This window comes from Coregonus lavaretus (genome assembly GCF_964263955.1).
Source record: "Coregonus lavaretus genome assembly, chromosome: 16".
NCBI lineage: Eukaryota > Metazoa > Chordata > Actinopteri > Salmoniformes > Salmonidae > Coregonus > Coregonus lavaretus.
This window is the reverse complement of record NC_140003.1, coordinates 48,165,640-48,190,840: the sequence shown is the minus strand read 5'-3', so window position 1 is coordinate 48,190,840 and position 25,201 is coordinate 48,165,640. Positions and strand designations below refer to the sequence as shown.

General features: G+C 44.6%; 1 protein-coding gene across 1 annotated transcript in view; it reads right to left on the bottom strand.

Moving 5' to 3' along the window:
• The window catches only part of LOC311143875 (partitioning defective 3 homolog B-like), a gene marked incomplete at its 3' end in the record, with an annotated part of 178,325 nt that overhangs the window by 147,818 nt on the left and 5,306 nt on the right, over window positions 1–25,201 (bottom strand). Inside the window, exon 2 of the mRNA XM_084179746.1 lies at window positions 9,633–9,734. Within this exon, the coding sequence (XP_084035872.1) occupies window positions 9,633–9,734 (102 nt within the window). The remainder of the gene's footprint in view (window positions 1–9,632; window positions 9,735–25,201) is intronic.

The window sequence follows — 25,201 nt, the reverse complement described above, 5'->3', positions numbered from 1 at the left end:
TGGAGGACACTGATTAGTTGCAGTACTTCCGAGAACACAACCACTTGCATCTTTCATAGGGAGCTAGCGAGGGACGGAGAGAGAGGGGAGGGGCACGGTATAGGCAGATCAGCCACCAGACAGACAGTCAGAACCCTGCACTAGGCCTATCTATCAGTATAGGCAGGTCAGCCACCAGACAGACAGTCAGAACCGTGCACTAGGCCTATCTATCAGTATAGGCAGGTCAGCCACCAGACAGACAGACAGAACCCTGCACTAGGCCTATCTATCAGTATAGGCAGGTCAGCCACCAGACAGACAGACAGAACCCTGCACTAGGCCTATCTATCAGTATAGGCAGGTCAGCCACCAGACAGACAGTCAGAACCGTGCACTAGGCCTATCTATCAGTATAGGCAGGTCAGCCACCAGACAGACAGACAGAACCCTGCACTAGGTCTATCTATCAGTATAGGCAGGTCAGCCACCAGACAGACAGACAGAACCGTGCACTAGGCCTATATATCAGTATAGGCAGGTCAGCCACCAGACAGTCAGAACCCTGCACTAGGCCTATATATCAGTATAGGCAGGTCAGCCACCAGACAGTCAGAACCGTGCACTAGGCCTATATATCAGTATAGGCAGGTCAGCCACCAGACAGTCAGAACCCTGCACTAGGCCTATCTATCAGTATAGGCAGGTCAGCCACCAGACAGACAGAACCCTGCACTAGGCCTATCTATCAGTATAGGCAGGTCAGCCACCAGACAGTCAGAACCGTGCACTAGGTCTATCTATCAGTATAGGCAGGTCAGCCACCAGACAGACAGTCAGAACCCTGCACTAGGCCTATCTATCAGTATAGGCAGGTCAGCCACCAGACAGACAGTCAGAACCGTGCACTAGGTCTATCTATAAGTATAGGCAGGTCAGCCACCAGACAGACAGTCAGAACCCTGCACTAGGCCTATCTATCAGTATAGGCAGGTCGGCCACCAGACAGACAGTCAGAACCGTGGACTAGGTATATCTATCAGTATAGGCAGGTCGGCCACCAGACAGACAGTCAGAACCCTGCACTAGGCCTATCTATCAGTATAGGCAGGTTGGCCACCAGACAGACAGTCAGAACCGTGCACTAGGCCTATCTATCAGTATAGGCAGGTCAGCCACCAGGCACAGACAGAACCGTGAACTAGGCCTATCTATCAGTATAGGCAGGTCAGCCACCAGACAGACAGAACCCTGCACTAGGTCTATCTACCAGTATAGGCAGGTCAGCCACCAGACAGACAGAACCGTGCACTAGGCCTATCTATCAGTATAGGCAGGTCAGCCACCAGACAGACAGTCAGAACCCTGCACTAGGCCTATCTATCAGTATAGGCAGGTCAGCCACCAGACACACAGAACCCTGCACTAGGCATATCTATCAGTATAGGCAGGTCAGCCACCAGACAGACAGTCAGAACCGTGCACTAGGCCTATCTATCAGTATAGGCAGGTCAGCCACCAGGCAGACAGTCAGAACCCTGCACTAGGCCTATCTATCAGTATAGGCAGGTCAGCCACCAGACAGTCAGAACCGTGGACTAGGTATATCTATCAGTATAGGCAGGTCGGCCACCAGACAGACAGTCAGAACCCTGCACTAGGCCTATAAACCGTTAATCAAAAGCTGTATCTTGCAATGGAATGCTGCATCTCGCAATTTCTTGGCTTGCGATGTTTTCAGTAAAGCAGGGCCTATCATCAATGAATAGGCTATGATATTCTACACGCAACAGACCTAAGACTGAACACACTGTCCTCCTTAGGGAAGAGAAAGAGCAGGCTAGCCAGCTGCACTGACATTTTAATTTTGTGTGTGTGTGTGGGGGGGGGGGGGGGGTCACAAAAAAATGTTGTTTTTCCTTTATGGATTTGTACAGTACCTAACACAGTCAATCAATCAATGAGAACAGCGTACAGTAACTAAGAACGTTTTTTAATTAACCAGGAAAAGACCCTTGGGGTTAGAAACCTGTTTTATGAGGGGGACCTGGCAAGAGGTCAGTAAAAAGTAGTCAGTGTAATACAGTCCATCAATAATCAGAGTACACTACCTAACATAGTCGATCAAAGAGAACAGTACCTGGGTTCTGCTTGTTCTGCAATATTACCAGGCAGCAGATGACTTTTATGGGAAAGCGCCCAGCACCCCTCCCCTCTCATGTGCTCTGATATTAATTAGTCTACAGAAATCCAAAGCTGTGGATCTGATAGGAGCCCTGGCGTCTGTCCCAAATGGGACCCTAGTACCAATACAGTGCACTATTACCAGGGCACAGGTCAAAGTAGTGCACTATAAAGGGAATATGTAGCTATTTGGGACGCACCCCTAATGTCTGAGCGATTCTATTAAAAAGAGGAGAATGGCCTTTTGTTATCCAGTTAAAGATGGACTTACAGAGAACCAATGGCTCCCTGCCTGCCTCCCTCCCTCCCTCCCTCCCTCCCTCCCTGCCTCCCTCCCTCTCTGCCTCCCTCCCTCCCTCCCTGCCTCCCTGCCTCCCTGCCTCCCTCCCTCCCTCCCTCCCTGCCTCCCTGCCTCACTCCCTCCCTCCCTGCCTCACTCCCTCCCTGCGTTTAAAGCCTGGGTAAAGGACAACATTACTGCACCAAGGAGACTTAGTACACTGCTGGCTGGCTGGGTGGCCTTTCAGGTGGGACAGCAGCCAAAGGAGGGTATAGGGTTCAGCCAAAAACAGTTTGTCTGTTCTGTCGGTTGTCTTTCAGCCAAAGCTGTGTGTTTGTTCTGTCTGTTGCTATTGGAGATAAAGTGTCAACGCATAAATAAACCCGATGCAGAGGACCGGTCAGGAGAACAGTCCAAATGGACCAGCCATCTACAGCACCTAGGACCGGTCAGGAGAACAGTCCAAATGGACCAGCCATCTACAGCACCTAGGACCGGTCAGGTGAACAGTCCAAATGGACCAGCCATCTACAGCACCTAGGACCGGTCAGGAGAACAGTCCAAATGGACCAGCCATCTACAGCACCTAGGACCGGTCAGGAGAACAGTCCAAATGGACCAGCCATCTGCAGCACCTAATAATATCAGGATCCAACCTTCATTCAATGGACCAGCCATCTACAGCACCTAGGACCGGTCAGGAGAACAGTCCAAATGGACCAGCCATCTGCAGCACCTAATACTATCAGGATCCAACCTTCATTTGTCCATTATCATCTCTCTTTTCATCCCTCAAGCCATTAAAGGCCCAGTGCAGTGAAAAACTTGATTTTACTGTGAAATTGTGAAAATGATGATAATACCCTTTTAGTGTAAGAGCTGTTTGAAAAGGCCACCTGAAATTTCCGCCTGTTTTGGTGGGATGGAGTTTTGGCCTGCCTGGTGACATCACCAGGTGGTAAATTAGTTAATAGACCAATAAGACGGAGAGTTCCAATAACAGATGATTTTCCATTTTTCCCTCCACACTCAGACCGTCCTAGAAAAACATTCTTGAGAAATTGCTCTTTGCTAAGAAGCTATTTTTGTTTGTTTTCAATTAAAATGGTCAAAAAGAATCACAGAAAGGTACTTACTTAACTGTTACCCCAGAAATGATTTGATATTAGGATAGAAACGGCTGCATTGGGACATTTATTCTCTCTGAGTGAGAATACAATACCATTGTCTATTTCCATTGAAATAAATGAATTTATAACACAGGGTATGAATCTATATAACCTCTATGTTGTAGGGTAGACTGATCAGAGATAGATATAGAGATAGCTAGATCTTCCTTATCACTGTAACCAGTGCAGTGTTGAAGTGTTGTGGTTGCAGGTTCACTTGGCACATCTAAAGCCTTTTCTTTTGGGGTGTTGCTATAGGCCACCAAGTGCTAACAGTCAGTATCTAAATAATATGTGTGAAATGCTTGATAGTGTATGTGATGTAAACAGAGAGGTCTACTTTCTTGGGGACCTGAATATTGACTGGTTTTCATCAAGCTGTCAGCTCAAGGAGGAAGCTTCTCACTGTAACCAGTGCCTGTAATCTGGTTCAGGTTATTAATCAACCTACCGTGGTGTTCACAAACACTACAGGAACAAGATCACCCACATTGTATCGATCACATTTTTACTAATACTGTAGAACTTTGTTCTAAAGCTGTATCCGTACCCATTGGATGCAGCGATCACAACATAGTGGCTATATCCAGGAAAGCCAAAGTTCCAAAAGCTGGAACTAAAATAGTGTATAAGAGATCATACAAAAGATTTTGCTGTGACTCGTGTGGATGATGTTAAACATATGTGTCGGTCTGATGTGATTAATAAGGAGCATCCAGACGCAGCACTTGATGAATTTATGAAATTGCTTCTTACATTTACATTTAAGTCATTTAGCAGACGCTCTTATCCAGAGCGACTCCCAATTATTGCTAAAAATGCACCTGTTAAGAAACTGACTGTTAGAACTGTTAAGGCTCCGTGGATTGATGAGGAATTGAAAAACTGTCTGGTTGAAAGAGACGGGGCAAAAGGAGTGGCTAATAAGTCTGGCTGCACATCTGACTGGCTGACTTACTGCAAATTGAGAAATTATGTGACTAAACTCAACAAAAAGAAGAAACTGTATTATGAAGCCAAGATTAATGATATAAAGAATGATGAAAAAAATAATATTTGAAGTACTTTAAATGAAATTATGGGCAGAAAGACAAATTCAACTCCATCTTTCATCGAATCAGATGGCTTATTCATCACAAAACCATTTGATGTCGCCAATTATTTTAATGATTACTTCATTGGCAAAGTGGGCAAACTTAGGCAGGAAATGCCAACAACGAACAGTGAGCCATCGTATTCATGCATAAAAAAACACAAATAATGAAAGAAAAGCATCGCAAGTTTGAATTTTGTAAAGTTGGTGTGGGAGAGGTGGAATTTCTTTTATCGATCAATAATGACAAACCTCCTGGCATTGACAACTTAGATGGAAACCTGAGGATGGTAGCTGACTCTATAGCCACTCCTATCTTTCATATCTTTAATCTGAGCCTAGAGTTAATCTTTGTCCTCAGGCCTGGAGGGAAGCCAAAGTCATTCCGCTACCCAAGAGTGGTAAAGCGGCCTTTACTGGTTCTAACAGCAGACCTATCAGCTTGCTGCCAGCTCTTAGCAAACTGTTGGAAAAAATGGTGTTTGACCAAATACAATGCATATTAACAACAGACTTTCAGCATACTTATAGAGAAGGGCAACATGTCGTGTGGTCGAGTGCTGCAAGGAAAGACCTACAGTGAGGGAAATAAGTATTTGATCCCCTGCTGATTTTGTACGGTTTGCCCCCTGACAAAGAAATGATCAGTCTATAATTTTAATGGTAGGTTTATTTGAACAGTGAGAGACAGAATAACAACAAAAAAATCCAGAAAAACGCATGTCAAAAATGATTCGCATTTTAATGAGGGAAATAAGTATTTGACCCCCTCTCAATCAGAAAGATTTCTGGCTCCCAGGTGTCTTTTATAAAGGTAATGAGCTGAGATTAGGAGCACACTCTTAAAGGGAGTGCTCCTAATCTCAGCTTGTTACCTGTATAAAAGACACCTGTCCACAGAAGCAATCAATCAATCAGATTCCAAACTCTCCACCATGGCCAAGACCAAAGAGCTCTCCAAGGATGTCAGGGACAAGATTGTAGACCTACACAAGGCTGGAATGGGCTACAAGACCATCGCCAAGCAGCTTGGTGAGACGGTGACAACAGTTGGTGCGATTATTCGCAAATGGAAGAAACACAAAATAACTGTCAATCTCCCTCGGCCTGGGGCTCCATGCAAGATCTCACTTCGTGGAGTTGCAATGATCATGAGAACGGTGAGGAATCAGCCCAGAACTACAAGGAAGGATCTTGTCAATGATCTCAAGGCAGCTGGGACCATAGTCACCAAGAAAACAATTGGTAACACGCTATGCCGTGAAGGACTGAAATCCTGCAGCGTCCGCAAGGTCCCCCTGCTCAAGAAAGCACATATACAGGGCCGTCTGAAGTTTGCCAATGAACATCTGAATGATTCAGAGGAGAACTGGGTGAAAGTGTTGTGGTCAGATGAGAACAAAATCGAGCTCTTTGGCATCAACTCAACTCGCCGTGTTTGGAGGAGGAGGAATGCTGCCTACGACCAAGAACACCATCCCCACCGTCAAACATGGAGGTGGAAACATTATGCTTTGGGGGTGTTTTTCTGCTAAGGGGAGAGGACAACTTCACCGCATCAAAGGGACGATGGACGGGGCCATGTACCGTCAAATCTTGAGTGAGAACCTCCTTCCCTCAGCCAGGGCATTGAAAATGGGTTGTGGATGGGTATTCCAGCATGACAATGACCCAAAACACACGGCCAAGGCAACAAAGGAGTGGCTCAAGAGGAAGCACATTAAGGTCCTGGAGTGGCCTAGCCAGTCTCCAGACCTTAATCCCATAGAAAATCTGTGGAGGGAGCTGAAGGTTCGAGTTGCCAAACGTCAGCCTCGAAACCTTAATGACTTGGAGAAGATCTGCAAAGAGGAGTGGGACAAAATCCCTCCTGAGATGTGTGCAAACCTGGTGGCCAACTACAAGAAATGTCTGACCTCTGATTGCCAACAATGGTTTTGCCACCAAGTACTAAATCATGTTTTGCAGGGGGGTCAAATACTTATTTCCATAATTAAAATGCAAATTAATTTATAACATTTTTGACAAGTGTTTTTCTGGATTTTTTTGTTATTCTGTCTCTCACTGTTCAAATAAACCTACCATTAAAATTATAGACTGATCATGTCTTTGTCAGTGGGCAAACGTACAAAATCAGCAGGGGATCAAATACTTTTTTCCCTCACTGTAGTTAAGCTGCAGCTGGTCCAGAACAGAGCGGCACGTCTTGCTCTTCATTGTAATCGGAGGGCTGATATAAATACTATGCATGCCAGTCTCTCTTGGCTAAGAGTTGAGGAGAGACTGACTGCATCGCTTATTTTTATAAGAAACATGAATGTGTTGAAAATCCCAAATTGTTTGCATAGTCAATTTACACACATGTCTGACACACACACTTACCCCACCAGACATGCCACCAGGGGTCTTTTCACAGTCCCCAAATCCAGAACAAATTCAAGTAAGCTTACAGTATTATATAGAACCATTATTGCATGGTCCATCTCATATTGCTCAAATGAACAGCAAATCTGTTTTCAAAAAACAGATAAACCAACGCCCCACAGCACAACGCCTCTCCCCTATTTGACCTAGATAGTTTGTGTGTATGTATTGATATGTAGGCTACGTGTGCCTTTTTTAAATTGATGTAGTTCTGTCCTTGAGCTGTTCTTGTCTATTAATGTTCTGTATTATGTCATGTGTCATGTTTTGTGTGGACCCCAGGAAGAGCAGCTGCTGCTTTCACAACAGCTAATGGGGATCCTGATAAAATACCAAAACACCTAAATAGCTTGTAGATTAGAAACACAGCAAAGACCAACGGCTAAAAGCAACAGGTGGCTGTGGTGTGTTGTGTTAGTGATCACCTGCTGGGTGTCCACAAGTGGTGGCCATTCAACATGTAGAATCATCACGTCGAGACGAACAGAAAATGACGACCGATATTCTGGTCAGAGGCAATAGGAATATTCTGGTCAGAGGCAATAGGAATATTCTGGTCAGAGGCAATAGGAATATTCTGGTCAGAGGCAATAGGAATATTCTGGTCAGAGGCAATAGGAATATTCTGGTCAGAGGCAATAGGAATATTCTGGTCAGAGGCAATAGGAATATTCTTTCCCTGGTCAAAAGTAGTGCACTATATAGGGAATAGGGGGCCATTCTCTGGTCTAAAGTAGTGCACTATATAGGGAATAGGGGGCCATTCTCTGGTCTAAAGTAGTGCACTACATAGGGAATAGGGTGCCATTTGGGACTGAGCCATATATCTAGACGTCCTCCTCTAGACGTCCTCCTCTAGACGTCCTCCTCTAGACGTCCTCCTTACCTCATCATCAGTTCTAATATTATCAGGGCCCCAATAGATAACTAGCAGCATGATGAGATCTACGCCCGTGATGGGAATAACTCTTAATACAACTCTTAACCCAATGGTTCTCAACCCGGGGTATACCTCTTAACCCAATGGTTCTCAACCTGGGGCATACCTCTTAACCCAATGGTTCTCAACCTGGGGCATACCTCTTAACCCAATGGTTCTCAACCTGGGGCATACCTCTTAACCCAATGGTTCTCAACCCGGGGCATACCTCTTAACCCAATGGTTCTCAACCTGGGGCATACCTCTTAGACCAATGGTTCTCAACCTGGGGTATACCTCTTAGACCAATGGTTCTCAACCTGGGGTATACCTCTTAGACCAATGGTTCTCAACCCGGGGTATACCTCTTAACCCAATGGTTCTCAACCTGGGGTATACCTCTTAACCCAATGGTTCTCAACCCGGGGTATACCTCTTAACCCAATGGTTCTCAACCCGGGGTATACCTCTTAACCCAATGGTTCTCAACCTGGGGCATACCTCTTCACCCAATGGTTCTCAACCTGGGGCATACCTCTTAACCCAATGGTTCTCAACCCGGGGTATACCTCTTAACCCAATGGTTCTCAACCTGGGGCATACCTCTTCACCCAATGGTTCTCAACCTGGGGCATACCTCTTAACCCAATGGTTCTCAACCCGGGGTATACCTCTTAACCCAATGGTTCTCAACCCGGGGTATACCTCTTAACCCAATGGTTCTCAACCCGGGGTATACCTCTTAACCCAATGGTTCTCAACCCGGGGTATACCTCTTAACCCAATGGTTCTCAACCCGGGGTACTAGTAAATAGGCCTACTGACCAGTTGCTATGTAGCCTACTATGGGCAGAGCAAAATGTGATTGACAGTACAGTCACCAACATGTGATTGACAGTACAGTCACCAACATGTGATTGACAGTACAGTCACCAACATGTGATTGACAGTACAGTCACCAACATGTGATTGAGGGTACAGTCACCAACATGTGATTGACAGTACAGTCACCAACATGTGATTGAGGGTACAGTCACCAACATGTGATTGACAGTACAGTCACCAACATGTGATTGAGGGTACAGTCACCAACATGTGATTGACAGTACAGTCACCAACATGTGATTGAGGGTACAGTCACCAACATGTGATTGACAGTACAGTCACCAACATGTGATTGAGGGTACAGTCACCAACATGTGATTGACAGTACAGTCACCAACATGTGATTGAGGGTACAGTCACCAACATGTGATTGACAGTACAGTCACCAACATGTGATTGACAGTACAGTCACCAACATGTGATTGACAGTACAGTCACCAACATGTGATTGACAGTACAGTCACCAACATGTGATTGAGGGTACAGTCACCAACATGTGATTGAGGGTACAGTCACCAACATGTGATTGAGGGTACAGTCACCAAAGAAAGCACTGATAGCTACACAATAGATCATTGTTACCTTTTCTTTGTCCAAAAGTAGTGCAATACGTAGGGAATAGGGTGCAATTTCCCTGGTCAAAAGTAGTGCACTACATAGGGAATAGGGTGCCATTTGGGACCAGTAGATGATCGTTACCTTGTCTCTGTCCTCCACCAGGTCAGTCAGTACATCATCAGGGTCCAGGATACCCCCGTCACAGTACTCCACATGGTGTGTACGAACCAGGAAGTCTCCCTCCTATAGAGGAAGCACATCAACCAATCAATCAAACATCCTCACTTCATCATGGAACACAAACATGAACCAAATCAAACATCCTCACTTCATCATGGAACACAAACCAATCAAACATCCTCACTTCATCATGGAACACAAACATGAACCAATCAAACATCCTCACTTCATCATGGAACACAAACATGAACCAATCAAACATCCTCACTTCATCATGGAACACAAACATGAACCAATCAAACATCCTCACTTCATCATGGAACATAAACATGAACCAATTAAACATCCTCATTTCATTATGGAACACAAACATGAACCAATCAAACATCCTCACTTTATCATGGAACCCAAACATGAACCAATCAAACATCCTCACTTCATTATGGAACACAAACATGAACCAATCAAACATCCTCACTTCATTATGGAACACAAACATGAACCAATCAACATCCTAATGTCTTAATGGCACAACGAACACAACCAATCAACATCCTCATTCATTGACGGTACACAAACAGAGTGCATGATGTCTCCATTGTCCACAACACCACCTCACAAAAGGCACAATAAACAGCATGTCTCTTTTTTTTAACAACAGGATACATCTGTGAATTAGATATTTTGTAATTCCAATGTAATTTATGAAATTACAATGTTTGCCTAATGTTTTTAGGTTGGGTAACACTTGACAGTTGAAATCTCTAAGTGGAGAAACAGAAAAGACTTCGAAGTCTGCCTAATAATGCAAGTGTCTGCCCCGAGTACAGTCTCTAGGCCTCAACAAATGGAGAGAACTAGCTTGCTACTCATTAAAACTACCTCCGCCAGATACAGGCACTCCCATTCTCTACAGTCATCCAGAGCTGGGGTGACAGAGGCCAGAGGGGAGGCTGGAGCTGGGAGGAACAGGGACCTGACCTGGGGGGACAGAGGCCAGAGAGGAGGCTGGAGCTGGGAGGAATAGGGACCTGACCTGGGGGGACAGAGGCCAGAGGGGAGGCTGGAGCTGGGAGGAACAGGGACCTGACCTGGGGGGACAGAGGCCAGAGGGGAGGCTGGAGCTGGGAGGAACAGGGACCTGACCTGGGGGGACAGAGGCCAGAGAGGAGGCTGGAGCTGGGAGGAACAGGGACCTGACCTGGGGGTCCAGAGAGGAGGCTGGAGCTGGGAGGAACAGGGACCTGACCTGGGTGGACAGAGGCCAGAGGGGAGGCTGGAGCTGGGAGGAACAGGGACCTGACCTGGGGGGACAGAGGCCAGAGTGGAGGCTGGAGCTGGGAGGAACAGGGACCTGACCTGGGGGGACCGAGGCCAGAGGGGAGGCTGGAGCTGGGAGGAACAGGGACCTGACCTGGGGGGACAGAGGCCAGAGGGGAGGCTGGAGCTGGGAGGAACAGGGACCTGACCTGGGTGGACAGAGGCCAGAGGGGAGGCTGAAGCTGGGAGGAACAGGGACCTGACCTGGGGGGACAGAGGCCAGAGAGGAGGCTGGAGCTGGGAGGAACAGGGACCTGACCTGGGGGGACAGAGGCCAGAGGGGAGGCTGGAGCTGGGAGGAACAGGGACCTGACCTGGGGGGACAGAGGCCAGAGTGGAGGCTGGAGCTGGGAGGAACAGGGACCTGACCTGGGCCTCTACACTGCTGCTAGTGCCCCTGATTAATGACAACACACCACCGCTTGACAGCTATTATAAAAACAACATGTCAAATCTAATTGTATTTGTCACATGCTTCGTAAATAACAGGTGTCGACTAACAGTGAAATGCTGACTTACTGGCCCTTCCCAACAACGCAGAGAGAAAAATAGAAAAATTATAGAAAAATTATAGAAGAATTATAACACGAGGAATAAATACACAAATAGTAACAATAACTTCTAACCTCTCGGTAACAATAACTTCTAACCTCTCGGTAACAATAACTTCTAACCTCTCGGTAACAATAACTTCTAACCTCTCGGTAACAATAACTTCTAACCTCTCAGTAACAATAACTTCTAACCTCTCTGTAACAATAACTTCTAACCTCTCGGTAACAATAACTTCTAACCTCTCGGTAACAATAACTTCTAACCTCTCTGTAACAATAACTTCTAACCTCTCGGTAACAATAACTTCTAACCTCTCTGTAACAATAACTTCTAACCTCTCAGTAACAATAACTTCTAACCTCTCTGTAACAATAACTTGGCAATAACTTCTAACCTCTCAGTAACAATAACTTCTAACCTCTCGGTAACAATAACTTCTAACCTCTCTGTAACAATAACTTGGCAATAACTTCTAACCTCTCAGTAACAATAACTTCTAACCTCTCGGTAACAATAACTTCTAACCTCTCGGTAACAATAACTTCTAACCTCTCTGTAACAATAACTTCTAACCTCTCGGTAACAATAACTTCTAACCTCTCTGTAACAATAACTTCTAACCTCTCAGTAACAATAACTTCTAACCTCTCTGTAACAATAACTTGGCAATAACTTCTAACCTCTCAGTAACAATAACTTCTAACCTCTCGGTAACAATAACTTCTAACCTCTCTGTAACAATAACTTGGCAATAACTTCTAACCTCTCAGTAACAATAACTTCTAACCTCTCGGTAACAATAACTTCTAACCTCTCGGTAACAATAACTTTAACCTCTCGGTAACAATAACTTCTAACCTCTCAGTAACAATAACTTCTAACCTCTCAGTAACAATAACTTCTAACCTCTCGGTAACAATAACTTGGCAATAACTTCTAACCTCTCAGTAACAATAACTTCTAACCTCTCGGTAACAATAACTTCTAACCTCTCGGAAACAATAACTTCTAACCTCCCGGTAACAATAACTTCTAACCTCTCGGTAACAATAACTTCTAACCTCTCAGTAACAATAACTTGGCAATAACTTCTAACCTCTCTGGATTACAACCAAATTATGACAAATGTACTCTCTGGATCACAAAAAAATACTATTTTTACATTACCATGTAGTTTACCAATAAAATGGTCTGATGGTGATGTGGATATACTCGGAATACATATCCCAAAGGAAATAAATGATCTCACTCCAATACATTTTAATAGAAAGTTGGCAAAAATAGAAAAGATCTTGCTACCATGGAAAGGTAAATACCTGTCTATTTGTGGAAAAATCCCCCTGATTAACTCTTTAGTATTATCCCAGTTTACCTATTTGCTTATGGTCTTGCCTACGCCTAGCGAACAGTTTTTTAAATTATATGAGAAATAAATATTCCATTTTATTTGGAACGGCAAGCCAGACAAAATTAAACTGGCCTATTTATATAATGAATATGAATTCGGAGGAGAGAAATGATTAAATATTAAAGCATTAGACCTATCACTAAAAGCTTCAGTCATACAAAAGTTATACTTAAATCCGAACTGGTTCTGTAGCAAATTAGTCAGAAGGTCTCAACCCATGTTCAAGAAAGGCCTTTTTCTCTTTATTCAGATTACAACCTCTCACTTTCAGTTATTTGAAAAGGAAATCATCTCCCAAATATCACTATTTCTAAAACAAGCAATAGAAAGTTGGTTGCAATTTCAATTGAATCCTCCAGAAACGAAAATAATGCAACAAATATTGTGGTTAAACTCAAATATACTAATTGACAAAAAAACTTCTTTTTTTTGACAAAATGTTTAAAAAAGGTATAATCTTCGTAAATGATATCATCGGTAGGACTGGTGGAGTTATGTCGCACATGCAGCTAACAAAAACATATGGAAATGTCTGCTCTACCCAAAATTACAACCAAATAATTGCAGCCTTACCGCAAAAATGGAAGAGGAAAGTGGAGGGGGGAAAAAGTAAGGAACTTGTCTGTCGGTCTTGCATTAAAGAACATAATTGGTTAAGGAAAACTGTGATAAATAAAAAAGTATACCAGTTTCATTTAAGGACCAAAGGATTGACAGCCATCCCATATACACTGCTCAAAAAAAATAAAGGGAACACTAAAATAACACATCCTAGATCTGAATGAATGAAATAATCTTATTAAATACTTTTTCCTTTACATAGTTGAATGTGCTGACAACAAAATCACACAAAAATTATCAATGGAAATCAAATGTATCAACCCATGGAGGTCTGGATTTGGAGTCACCCTCAAAATTAAAGTGGAAAACCACACTACAGGCTGATCCAACTTTGATGTAATGTCCTTAAAACAAGTCAAAATGAGGCTCAGTAGTGTGTGTGGCCTCCACGTGCCTGTATGACCTCCCTACAACGCCTGGGCATGCTCCTGATGAGGTGGGGGATGGTCTCCTGAGGGATCTCCTCCCAGACCTGGACTAAAGCATCCGCCAACTCCTGGACAGTCTGTGGTGCAACGTGGCGTTGGTGGATGGAGCGAGACATGATGTCCCAGATGTGCTCAATTGGATTCAGGTCTGGGGAACGGGCGGGCCAGTCCATAGCATCAATGCCTTCCTCTTGCAGGAACTGCTGACACACTCCAGCCACATGAGGTCTAGCATTGTCTTGCATTAGGAGGAACCCAGGGCCAACCGCACCAGCATAAGGTCTCACAAGGGGTCTGAGGATCTCATCTCGGTACCTAATGGCAGTCAGGCTACCTCTGGCGAGCACATGCAATATTTACCTGGAGCTAACCTTGCAGATAGCATTACTGGGTGATCTGAAAAGTCATAGTCAATCGATCAATAATATCATAATACTTTTAGCAAAAATGTTTATTTTTAATTCACAATCTGTAGAAACAATGAGAATAAAAAGGTTCATAACTCTTGTAAAACATCACAGTTGAAATATATATGGCAAATAGAAATCCAATATGGATGGTGTTGAGAGAGAGAGAGACAGAGACACAGACACAGAGACAGAGACAGAGACAGAGACAGAGACAGAGACACAGACAGACAGAGAGAGAGACAGAGAGAGAGAGAGAGAGAGAGAGAGAGAGAGAGAGAGAGAGAGAGAGAGAGAGAGAGAGAGAGAGATCCCAGATCTCTACCTAGTGAGCTGGACCACAATGATCAGGAAACAACTTCTCTCACACAATTACTAATCACAGACAGACCTCCACCAAGCCTCGGCCCCGTGCATCATCACAATCTCTAGACAGTTCTACACTAGAGAATGGCACCCTATTCCCTATATAGTGCACTACTTTAGACCAGAGAATGGCACCCTATTCCCTATATAGTGCACTACTTTAGACCAGAGAATGGCACCCTATTCCCTATATAGTGCACTACTTTAGACCAGAGAATGGCACCCTATTCCCTATATAGTGCACTACTTTAGACCAGAGAATGGCACCCTATTCCCTATATAGTGCACTACTTTAGACCAGAGAATGGCACCCTATTCCCTATATAGTGCACTACTTTAGACCAGAGAATGGCACCCTATTCCCTATGTAGTGCACTACTTTAGACCAGAGAATGGCACCCTATTCCCTATATAGTGCACTACTTTAGACCAGAGAATGGCACCCTATTCCCTACATAGTGCACTACTTTAGACCAGAGAATGGCACCCTATTCCCTACATAGTGCACTACTTTTGACTAGAGTTTTATGGGCCCTGGTTAAAAGCAGGGAATAGGGTACCATTTGGGATGCATCTTCCAGACAAGACAGAACATCCCGTATTACATCACATGCTTTACATTGGCCAGCTAGAGTAGTGCGAGTCATCCTAGGCCTGGCTTAGACGGTATACCCTGTAGACGCCTGTTAAAAGACCCAGCACTACAGAGGGAGGTGAGAGGATCCTGAAGGTCTCTGAACAAAGACAAGAAGTAGCTCAGCTAGTCAGATCCACATTACATTCCTCTGTGGAACCAGGGTTGTCTTTGGAGAAGTGAGACCTTATTTTTATACAGTGTTACAAAAAAAATTCTCTCTCTCTCTCTCTCGCCTTTGAGAATGTGTCACTTACAGTGTAGCTCACTGTCAACGAGGGGCAGGCAAGTGTTGCAAAAGGATCCTTTTAAAGTCAGTGTAGTCTCTCTGACAGACACTGAATGAATAGCTAGCGCAAGATGTGATTATGGCTTTCAGAAAGCCTACAGTGTAGCTCACTCCCTATCAATAAGGGTTAGGGTTAGCCTGTCACCCAGTTTGAAACCATAACATGTAGACATGTTGATCTTCCTGTTGCAAAACCACCCATACGTCTACAACGTAGGGCCTAACTTACTGTCAGAAGAAAGGAAGAACGGTAACATGAAGTTATAGTCAGAACATGAACTGTAGGCCTATCAGCCACCCTCTGACACCATAACCCATAAAACCCTAACCCATAAAACCATAAAACCCATAACCCATAAAACCATAACCCATAACACCATAAAACCCAAACCCATAACCCATAAAACCATAACCCATAACCCATAAAACCCATAAAACCATAACCCATAAAACCATAACCCATAAAACCATAAAACCTATAACCCATAACCCATAAAACCCTAACCCATAAAACCATAACCCATAAAACCCTAACCCATAACCCATAAAACCATAACCCATAAAACCCTAACCCATAAAACCATAACCCATAACCCCATAACCCATAACACTATAACCCATAAAACCCTAACCCATAACCCATAACACCCTAACCCATAACACCCTAACCCATAAAACCATAACCCATAAAACCATAACCCATAACACCATAACCCATAAAACCATAACCCATAAAACCATAACCCATAACACCATAAAACCCTAACCCATAAAACATAAAACCCTAACCCATAACACCATAACCCATAACACCATAACCCATAACACCATAACCCATAACACCATAACCCATAAAACCATAACCCATAAAACCATAACCCATAACACCATAACCCATAAAACCCTAACCCATAAAACATAAAACCCTAACCCATAACACCATAACCCATAACACCATAACCCATAACACCATAACCCATAACACCATAACACCATAACCCATAACACCATAACCCATAAAACCATAAAACATAAAACCCTAACCCATAACACCATAACCCATAACACCATAACCCATAACACCATAACCCATAAAAGCATAACCCATAAAACATAAAACCATAACCCATAAAACCATAACCCATAAAACCATAACCCATTAAACCCTAAGGTCTGTATTGCCAGTAACATTCCACATGGCTAGTTGTTATTCCACATGGCTAGTTGTTATTCCACATGTCTAGTTGTTATTCCACATGGCTAGTTGTTATTCCACATGGCTAGTTGTTATTCCACATGGCTAGTTGTTATTCCACATGGCTAGTTGTTATTCCGCATGGCTAGTTGTTATTCCACATGGCTAGTTGTTATTCCGCATGTCTAGTTGTTATTCCACATGGCTAGTTGTTATTCCACATGGCTAGTTGTTATTCCACATGGCTAGTTGTTATTCCTCTCCCTGGATGGTAACATCTTTCTAACAGACGGCCCTGCCTCCTCTTCTGTGCTAATTGTTTGTTTTCTGGCGCTGGTCCATGGGTTTAGATGCTATCAGCTCATTCTGGCAGCATTCAGCCCGCTCAGCTCTGTTCTGCTCAGCTCTGTTCTGCTCAGCTCTGTTCTGCTCAGCACTCAGGCATCTGGCATTCCTGGCCCTAATGAAAAAACAGCAATGCAGCTCCCCCCCTCCCTCCCTCCCTCCATCCATTTGTCTTAGTAATTAAGTGGCCCTTTTTAGCAGGCTGATAACTTCCTGAGTGACTCCCATCTTCCCTCCCTCCCTCCCTCCCTCCCTCCCTCCCTCTCACTTCCTCCCTCCCCTGCTTCAGGCTCCACTGACTATTCGGAGAATGCACTGCTGCAGGCCACAAGCTCTTTACTACAATTAACAAAAATATAAAAACGCAACATGTAAAGAGTTGGTCCCATGTTTCATGAGCTGAAATAAAAGATCCCAGACATTTTTAATACGAACAAAAAGTGTATTTCTCTCAAATTTTGTGCACAAATTTGTTTACATCCCTGTTAGTGAGCATTTCTCATTTGCCAAGATAATCCATCCACCTGACAGGTGTGGCATATCAAGAAGCTGATTAAAAAGCATGATCATTACACAGGTGCACCTTGTGCTGGGGACAATAAAAGGCCACTAAAATGTGCAGTTTTGTCACACAACACAATGCCACAGATGTATCAAGTTGAGGGAGCATGCAATTGGAATGGTGACTGCAGGAATGTCCACCAGAGTTGTTGCCAGAGAATTGAATGTTCATTTCTCTCCAACGTCATTTTAGAGAATTTTGGCAGTACATCCAACCGGCCTTACAACCGCAGACCACGTGTAACCACGTCAGCCCAGAACCTCCACATCCGGCTTCTTCCCCTGCGGGATCGTCTGAGACCAGCCATCTGGTCAGCTGATGAAACTGTGGGTTTGCACAAACTAAGCATTTCTGCACAAACTGTCAGAAACCTTCTCAGGGAAGCTCATCTGCGTGCTCGTCGTCCTCACCAGGGTCTTGACCTGACTGCAGTTCGCCGTCGTATTCGACTTCAGTGGGCAAATGCTCACCTTCGATGGCCACTGGCACGCTGGAGAAGCTTTTCACAGATGAATCCCAGTTTCAACTGTACCGGGCAGATGGTGTTGTATGGGGGCGAGCGATTTGCTGATGTCAATGTTGTGAACAGAGTTCCCCATGGTGACGGTGGGGTTATGGTATGGGCAGGCATAAGCTACGGACAACAAACACAATTGCATTTTATCGATGGCCATCTGAATGCACAGAGATACCGTGACGAGATCCTGAAACCCATTGTCATGCTATTCATCCACCGCCATCACCTCATGTTTCAGCATGATAATGCACGGCCCCATGTCGCAAGGATCTGTACACAATTCCTGGAAACTGAAAATGTCCCAGTTCTTCCATGGCCTGCATACTCACCAGACATGTCACCCATTAAGCATGTTTGGGATGCTCTGGATCGATGTGTACGACAGCGTGTTCCAGTTCCCGCCAATATCCAGCAACTTCACACAGACATTGAAGAGGAGTGGGACAACATTCCACAGGCCACAATCAACAGCCTGATCAACTATGTGAAGGAGATGTGTCACTCTGCATGAGGCAAATGGTGGTCACACCAGATACAGACTAGTTTCCCCTACTTAAAAAAAAAAAAAGGTATCTGTGACCAACAGATGCATATCTGTATTCCCAGTCATGTGAAATACATAGATTAGGGCCTAATGAATTTATTTAAATTGACTGATTTCCTTATATGAACTGTAACTCAGTAAAATCTTTGAAATTTCTGCATGTTGTGTTTATTTTTCTGTTCAGTGTATATCTTTTTGGTTTAATGCACTGCTGCAGGCTACATGCTCTCTACATCTTAATGGTGTAATGTCTTCCCATGACATATCAGCTGCCGCTGTGCGACCTCCTGTTCTTATCAACCCGTCCTTATCGATGATAGGGACCAGCTTCTTTAGTGGACTGTGTTTGGTGACCTCTTCTCTTTTGGCGAGGCACTTGATTTAGTCTTTGAAGACTTCTTGATGTCTGCATCTGGTGGTGGTTTTTGGCTTGTTTAAGATGGTTAGCCCTTGTCACCGTCCGGAGCCCTGGAGAAGGATTTGGCCATGTGGATTAGTTTTGCGATTGCTCGGGTCTCGCGACTTCCAGCTGGAGAACCGTTCGAAACCCGTGTTGGTCTTCAGTAGCTTCGGTAGTGAAGGTTGTGACTTGCGGCCGGATCTCTGTGTCAGTATCTGGTGAAGGTTGTGACTTGCGGCCGGATCTCTGTGTCAGTATCTGGTGAAGGTTGTGACTTGCGGCCGGATCTCTGTGTCAGTATCTGATCCCACAAGTTCGAAGGTTTCTGACTGAGTAGTCTCTTCTCTCTCCATCTTTGTCAGGAAGGGTGGGCCTGAGAACCAGGTGATGTGTTTGAGGACGACTGCTAGCACAGGCCAAGATCCATGATCTGCTGGATTTTTGTCCGTACTGACGTGGGGGCCACAGGTCTCTGTTCGACACGTAGAATCTTCTTGAGGTGTTGTGAATATATCCTAGCACAATCTTGCTGTCTGTGTAGAACTTCACACTGCATGCATCTCAATGTCCAGCTCATCAATGATCAGGTCTGCCATCTCAACTGCTAAGACAGCGGCACAAAGCTCTAGGCGTGGGTACAGTGTGAGCAGGACGTGGAGCCAGTTTGGACTTTCCCATGATGAACCCGACATGACTTCTTCCTTCGACATCGACCACTGGAGGTTGGCAACAGCTGATATGGCCATAGTGGATGGGTCTGAGAAGATGCACAGTTATCTTCGCTGCGTGGAAGACAAGTAGACAGGGACATCGGGCCTTCGGATAGTGAGCTGTTTGAGTTCCATCAGTGAGTCTTTCCACTGCATCTCTTTCTCTCCTTGTAGAGGGGTGTCCCATTCACATTGTTCATGTTCAGTAGAGATTCCTCTCATTAAAGCCTTGCCTTGCATAGTGATAGGTGCTACAAACCCCAGGGGGTAGCATAGGCTGTTGACCGCGGAGAGGACACTTCTTCTTGTGAATGGCTTCTCTTCTCGGGATACACGAAACGGTGAAGCTGTCTGTTTCCAGATTCCAACAGATGCCTAAGCTTTGCTGGAGAGGTAGTGGATCTACCCCTAGATCCAGATCTTTGAGATCTTTTGCGTGATCCTCTGGGGGGGAAAAAAATGCTTCCATGACTTTGCTGCTGTCGGAGGCCATCTTGTGCAACCTCACGCTTGACTCGGCTAACATTTCTCGTTCTTTTCAGGATGTCAATTGCTTCTTCGTCGCTGGAGAATGAGGTAAATCCATCGTCGACATAGAAGTTTCTCATGACATGTGTTTCATCTGTGCTCTTCTTCACCCTTCTGGGCTTCATCCTCAGGCTGTACATTTTACATTTACATTTTAGTCATTTAGCAGACGCTCTTATCCAGAGCTACTTACAGTTAGTGAGTTCATACATAATTTTTTTTTTCATACTGGCCCCTAGTGGGAATCGAACCCACAACCCTGGCGTTGCAAACACCATGCTCTACCAACTGAGCTACATCCCTGCCGGCCATTCCCTCCCCTACACTGGACGACGCTGGGCCAATTGTGCGCCGCCCCATGGGTCTCCCGGTCACGGCCGGCTACGACAGAGCCTGGATTCGAACCAGGATCTCTAGTGGCACAGCTAGCCTTAGACCAATGCGCCACTCGGGAAGTAGAAGGCCACTGTTGTCGAAACACATGTACTTTCATCCTGTATTCTGTGATGTCTTTGCTAAGGCCGTTGGAACCTCAGGTAATATCGGTGGTCTTCTCTGACAAAGAAGCAGCAGAACATCTGTTGCACATCAGCTGTGACTGCCATACGTTCTTTTCAGAATCGGATGAGGACTCCGAGGAGTGTGTTATTCAGGTCTGGTCCACTGAGGAGGACATCACTGAGGGAGACGCCGTCATGCTTAGCGCTGGAGTCAAACATCACATATTATATATCATACTTGTATCTGACCTGGTTTTTGGGGATGATACCCGCCAAAGATGGGTAAGTACCAACATTCTTGTTTTCCCTTCAACGGTGGAGCTTTTTCAGCTTGATCATTGTCGAAGATCTTCTGCATGAAGTCATGAAAGTGTTTTTCTATCCAGAGTACGTCGAGAAGCGAGTCGTTTTAGTGCCTGTCCTCTGTGGTTAGGGACGCCGGTGTGAACGGAAAGGTAGAGGAGCTACCCAGCTTTTAGACTTGTCCATGAAGACTTCTGTCCATGATCTCAAGGAAGGTCGAGCTTCAAAATCGATGGGGCTGGCTTGTCGTCATTAAAAAGTGTTCTTTCAAACACTTTGCATCCGAAGTCGTCCGTATCTCCAGCTGGGACAGCGGCCTCTATGCAACTCTGAGCTTTCCTGAAGTTGTGTTATTCAGTCTCTCTTTGATCTGAAAGATGTTAGCACAAGGGCTAAGGAATGCTGTGTGTCCATTTTGCAGCACATTTGTTCCGTAAACACTAACTTCAGCTAGCTTGTGAGATCCGTTCAGACATACAACACCGATGATGACCCATCCGAGGTCAAGGCGTTGTGCGTAGGGTGCGTTGTGAGGCCCGTTGTATTGCTCTCTGACTTTGAGCACTCTTAGTACGTCTCTGTCCCGTCCCGTCGGTCTCTCCTCCTCCCTCCTCTGCTCCTCTCCTGTCTTCACCCCTCTCTTTTTCAACCTGTGTGTGTCAGGGTGGAGTGAACTTCTGATCGCCTCCTTCTCGCACCGCTCCATCGCTGTGAAGGAACGGGGTCCTGCTGGCCAATGAGCAGGCACCGGGACAACGCACACAGTGCAGGGGGTGGCGGCCATCTTTGACAGGTAAGCACACAGTGCATGGGGTGGCGGCCATCTTTGACAGGTAGGCACACAGTATGCGGCTAGGTCGTCCGAGCAGGAGAAGGATTGCTGCGCCCGGGTCTAGTGCTGGAATCTTGTCTGCAACAGGCATCGTGAAGACGTGCAATTTCAGGCGAGGGAATCTCTGATCTATCATGTCACATTCTATGAGAGTGGGAAGATTAAGCTGTGTTTTTCCTTCCAATGACTCCACAATGTAGTTGCTTGTTCTTCTCCCAGATGTCTCCATAACTCCTGGACAGAGTTTAGGGAGCTGAACCTCCTCTGACAGCCAAGAGGTCGAAGAACTCAGTTCTGGCTAACGACTTGTTGCTCTGTTCATCTAACACGGCATACATTCTGACTGCCTTCTCTCTGTGACCTACGGGATACACTTTAACTAAGCATATCTTAGTATCAGGTATTTAGTTACATCTGTAGCTCTCGGAGGGCCGTTGCAGGCCGTGGTTGTGGCTGAGGAGACGGCAGGTGAGCTTGGTTGGACCTCCCAATGTTGTGGGGTTGTTCTCCTACAGAAATTCTCTCTCCTCTGTAGCTTTTAATGGTGTTCTGGAGAGGGGGGAATATATTGCAGTTCTGCTGGTTACCTGAAGGACTGACAGGTAGACCTCTGTGCTCATGACCACTTTGTTTGTCAAATCGAAGGACTGGTTCAGTTTTGTAGCATCTGGCTGTATCAACGTTAACCACTGCTGGATGGACCTTTGATGATTCCATTGACCTTGGGTCACGATGAGGTGGAGCAGTGTACATGGTTGTGGCGGTAACAATCCTCGAGAGTATCATCACTACTAAGGTAAATACTTCAGGCAGTCCGTCAGGCAGACAGACAGACAGACAGTTACAGAGCATGGAAGGCTAATGGGGGAAAATCTATTGAATTAAGGCTACAGCTAATCTCCGACTCATTCTATTCCACAATGTTGTAGGCTATAATGCCGAAGATGAAAAATGTTGTTTGAAATGCAAAAACACCTACAAGAAAACACCTTGACTGTTACAGCCAGTAACTACTGTAAAAAGTAGAAGGGAAATCAACACCTAGGTTACGTCCCAAATGGCACCCTATTCCCTACATACTGCATTACATTTGACCAGAGCCCTAGGGTCCTATGAGCCCTGGTTAAAAGTAGTGCACTATGTAGGGAATAGGGTGCCATTTGGGATGCAGGCAGACCACTTCACTATACCAGTAATCACAGCAGTAGTGGAGCTGAAATGCTCAAATCAACCTACAGCATTGTTTTACATCAAAAATCAAATTGTATTTGTCACATGTGCTGAATCCAACAGGTGTAGACCTTACAGTGAAACGCTGACTGACAAGCCCTTAACCAACAATGCAGTTAAGAAAAATAAGTGCCGAGTAAAATAATTGATAAGAAAAAATAATAAATAATACTTACGCCTACTTCACGCGTGGCTTTTTGACCAAGACTCTGATCAAGAAGTGAATAAGCTAAAACTACCCATTTGAGATGGAAAAACAATAAAATACTAACAATAATGTTAATAAGCCTGTACAGTCCGGTCAGAAATCCAATTGCATCTTTGGTTTTTTTCTAAAAATCAGCTGATTTTCACATAGGAAGAGGCATCGGATTGTTACCCGCCATTAGTAAGCTAGCTAAATGCATGATGCCACAATAACAAAGCAGACTGTATAGTCAGAAACCATCTTGCACATGTTGTGTTCATTCAGCGAGCAGGGTCTTGCTTTGTTTAACATTACAGTCGTTTTGACATCGGATCAAGCAAGCTAACTAACAGCTAGCTAACAGCTAACAAGGTTAGTAAGCTAACTGCATGGTAAATACCCACAATAATATAAAGTCACTTTTGCAGGCAGATCGTGTCCCCCTATGCATAAAACGGTATTCAATATGATTTGCAGTGAGGGACTTCAGATGTGCCAAACCTAGGAGAGGCTAGCTGGGCTAGAAATAGCTGTATTCAGTCAACGCTAGCTAGCTAGGTGTCTGTTCTGAAAGAGTTAGCTACATTAGTTAGCTAGTTAGCCTGTTTGTACAGTTGTTAACTTCTTTACCTTAAAAGGTGTCCACTCCTATTAAATCAATTGCAGCAAGTTGTGTGACTTACCAAATGATCCTGCAATGTCCATAGTAAAATCCTGCACTGTAGCAAGCTGTAGCAAGCTTAACGTCACTAGCTAGCTAGCTTCTTTTTCCTATATCATCCACTACTTTTGACCTGGGCCCATAAGATTCTGGTCAAAAGTAGTGCACTTTGTAGGGAATAGAATTCCATTTGGCACTCAGCCTAGGTTACAGCACAGACCAGCACAGCATGGGGGAGGGGGAAGGGAAATCGATACAGTTATATATCGCAATATTATTTTGGACAATATTATATCAATATCAAAGTATCGATTAAAAAAAATAGATACATTTTTGTCATTTAGCAGACGATCTTATCCAGAGCGACTTACAGTAGCAATTAGGGTTAAGTGCCTTGCTCAATGGCACAGAGATTTTTCACCTAGTCGGTTCAGGGGATTCGAACCAGCGACCTTTCGGTTACTGGCCCAACACTCTTAACCGCTAGGCTACCTGCCGCCCATATTTATATATTATAAATTGTTTTGCTAGGTGGCATTAGCTAATGCTAGTCGGCTGTACATGTGCCAAAACTCCGGTATTTTTCAACCAATAGCTTGTTTTCCCCATCTTCTTTTTAAAGGTGTACCATGCAGAAATCGCCATTTCCTGGTTCCTAAAATTCGATTTGTTTGCCTAATTTCAGTTTGTGAGACAAAACAAGCAAGTATAGTGTAGAGAATCATTGTACCATCTAACCCGCTGTGAAATATATTTTCCATAACCGAAAATATTGTATTTTCAGCTGTTTGAAGCTGGTGTACAAAACCGAAAGTAAAAGACGTGAAAATGGAAGCATAGAAATAGCGCACACAGAACAGCGCTACCGTTAAGACTTGCTTTCAATGAGAATGACAGACCTACAACTCACATTTCTATGTGAATTTGGTCAGGTCGCCCAAACATGTACATATTGCAGCTTTATATTGCAGCATTTTTACATTTAAGT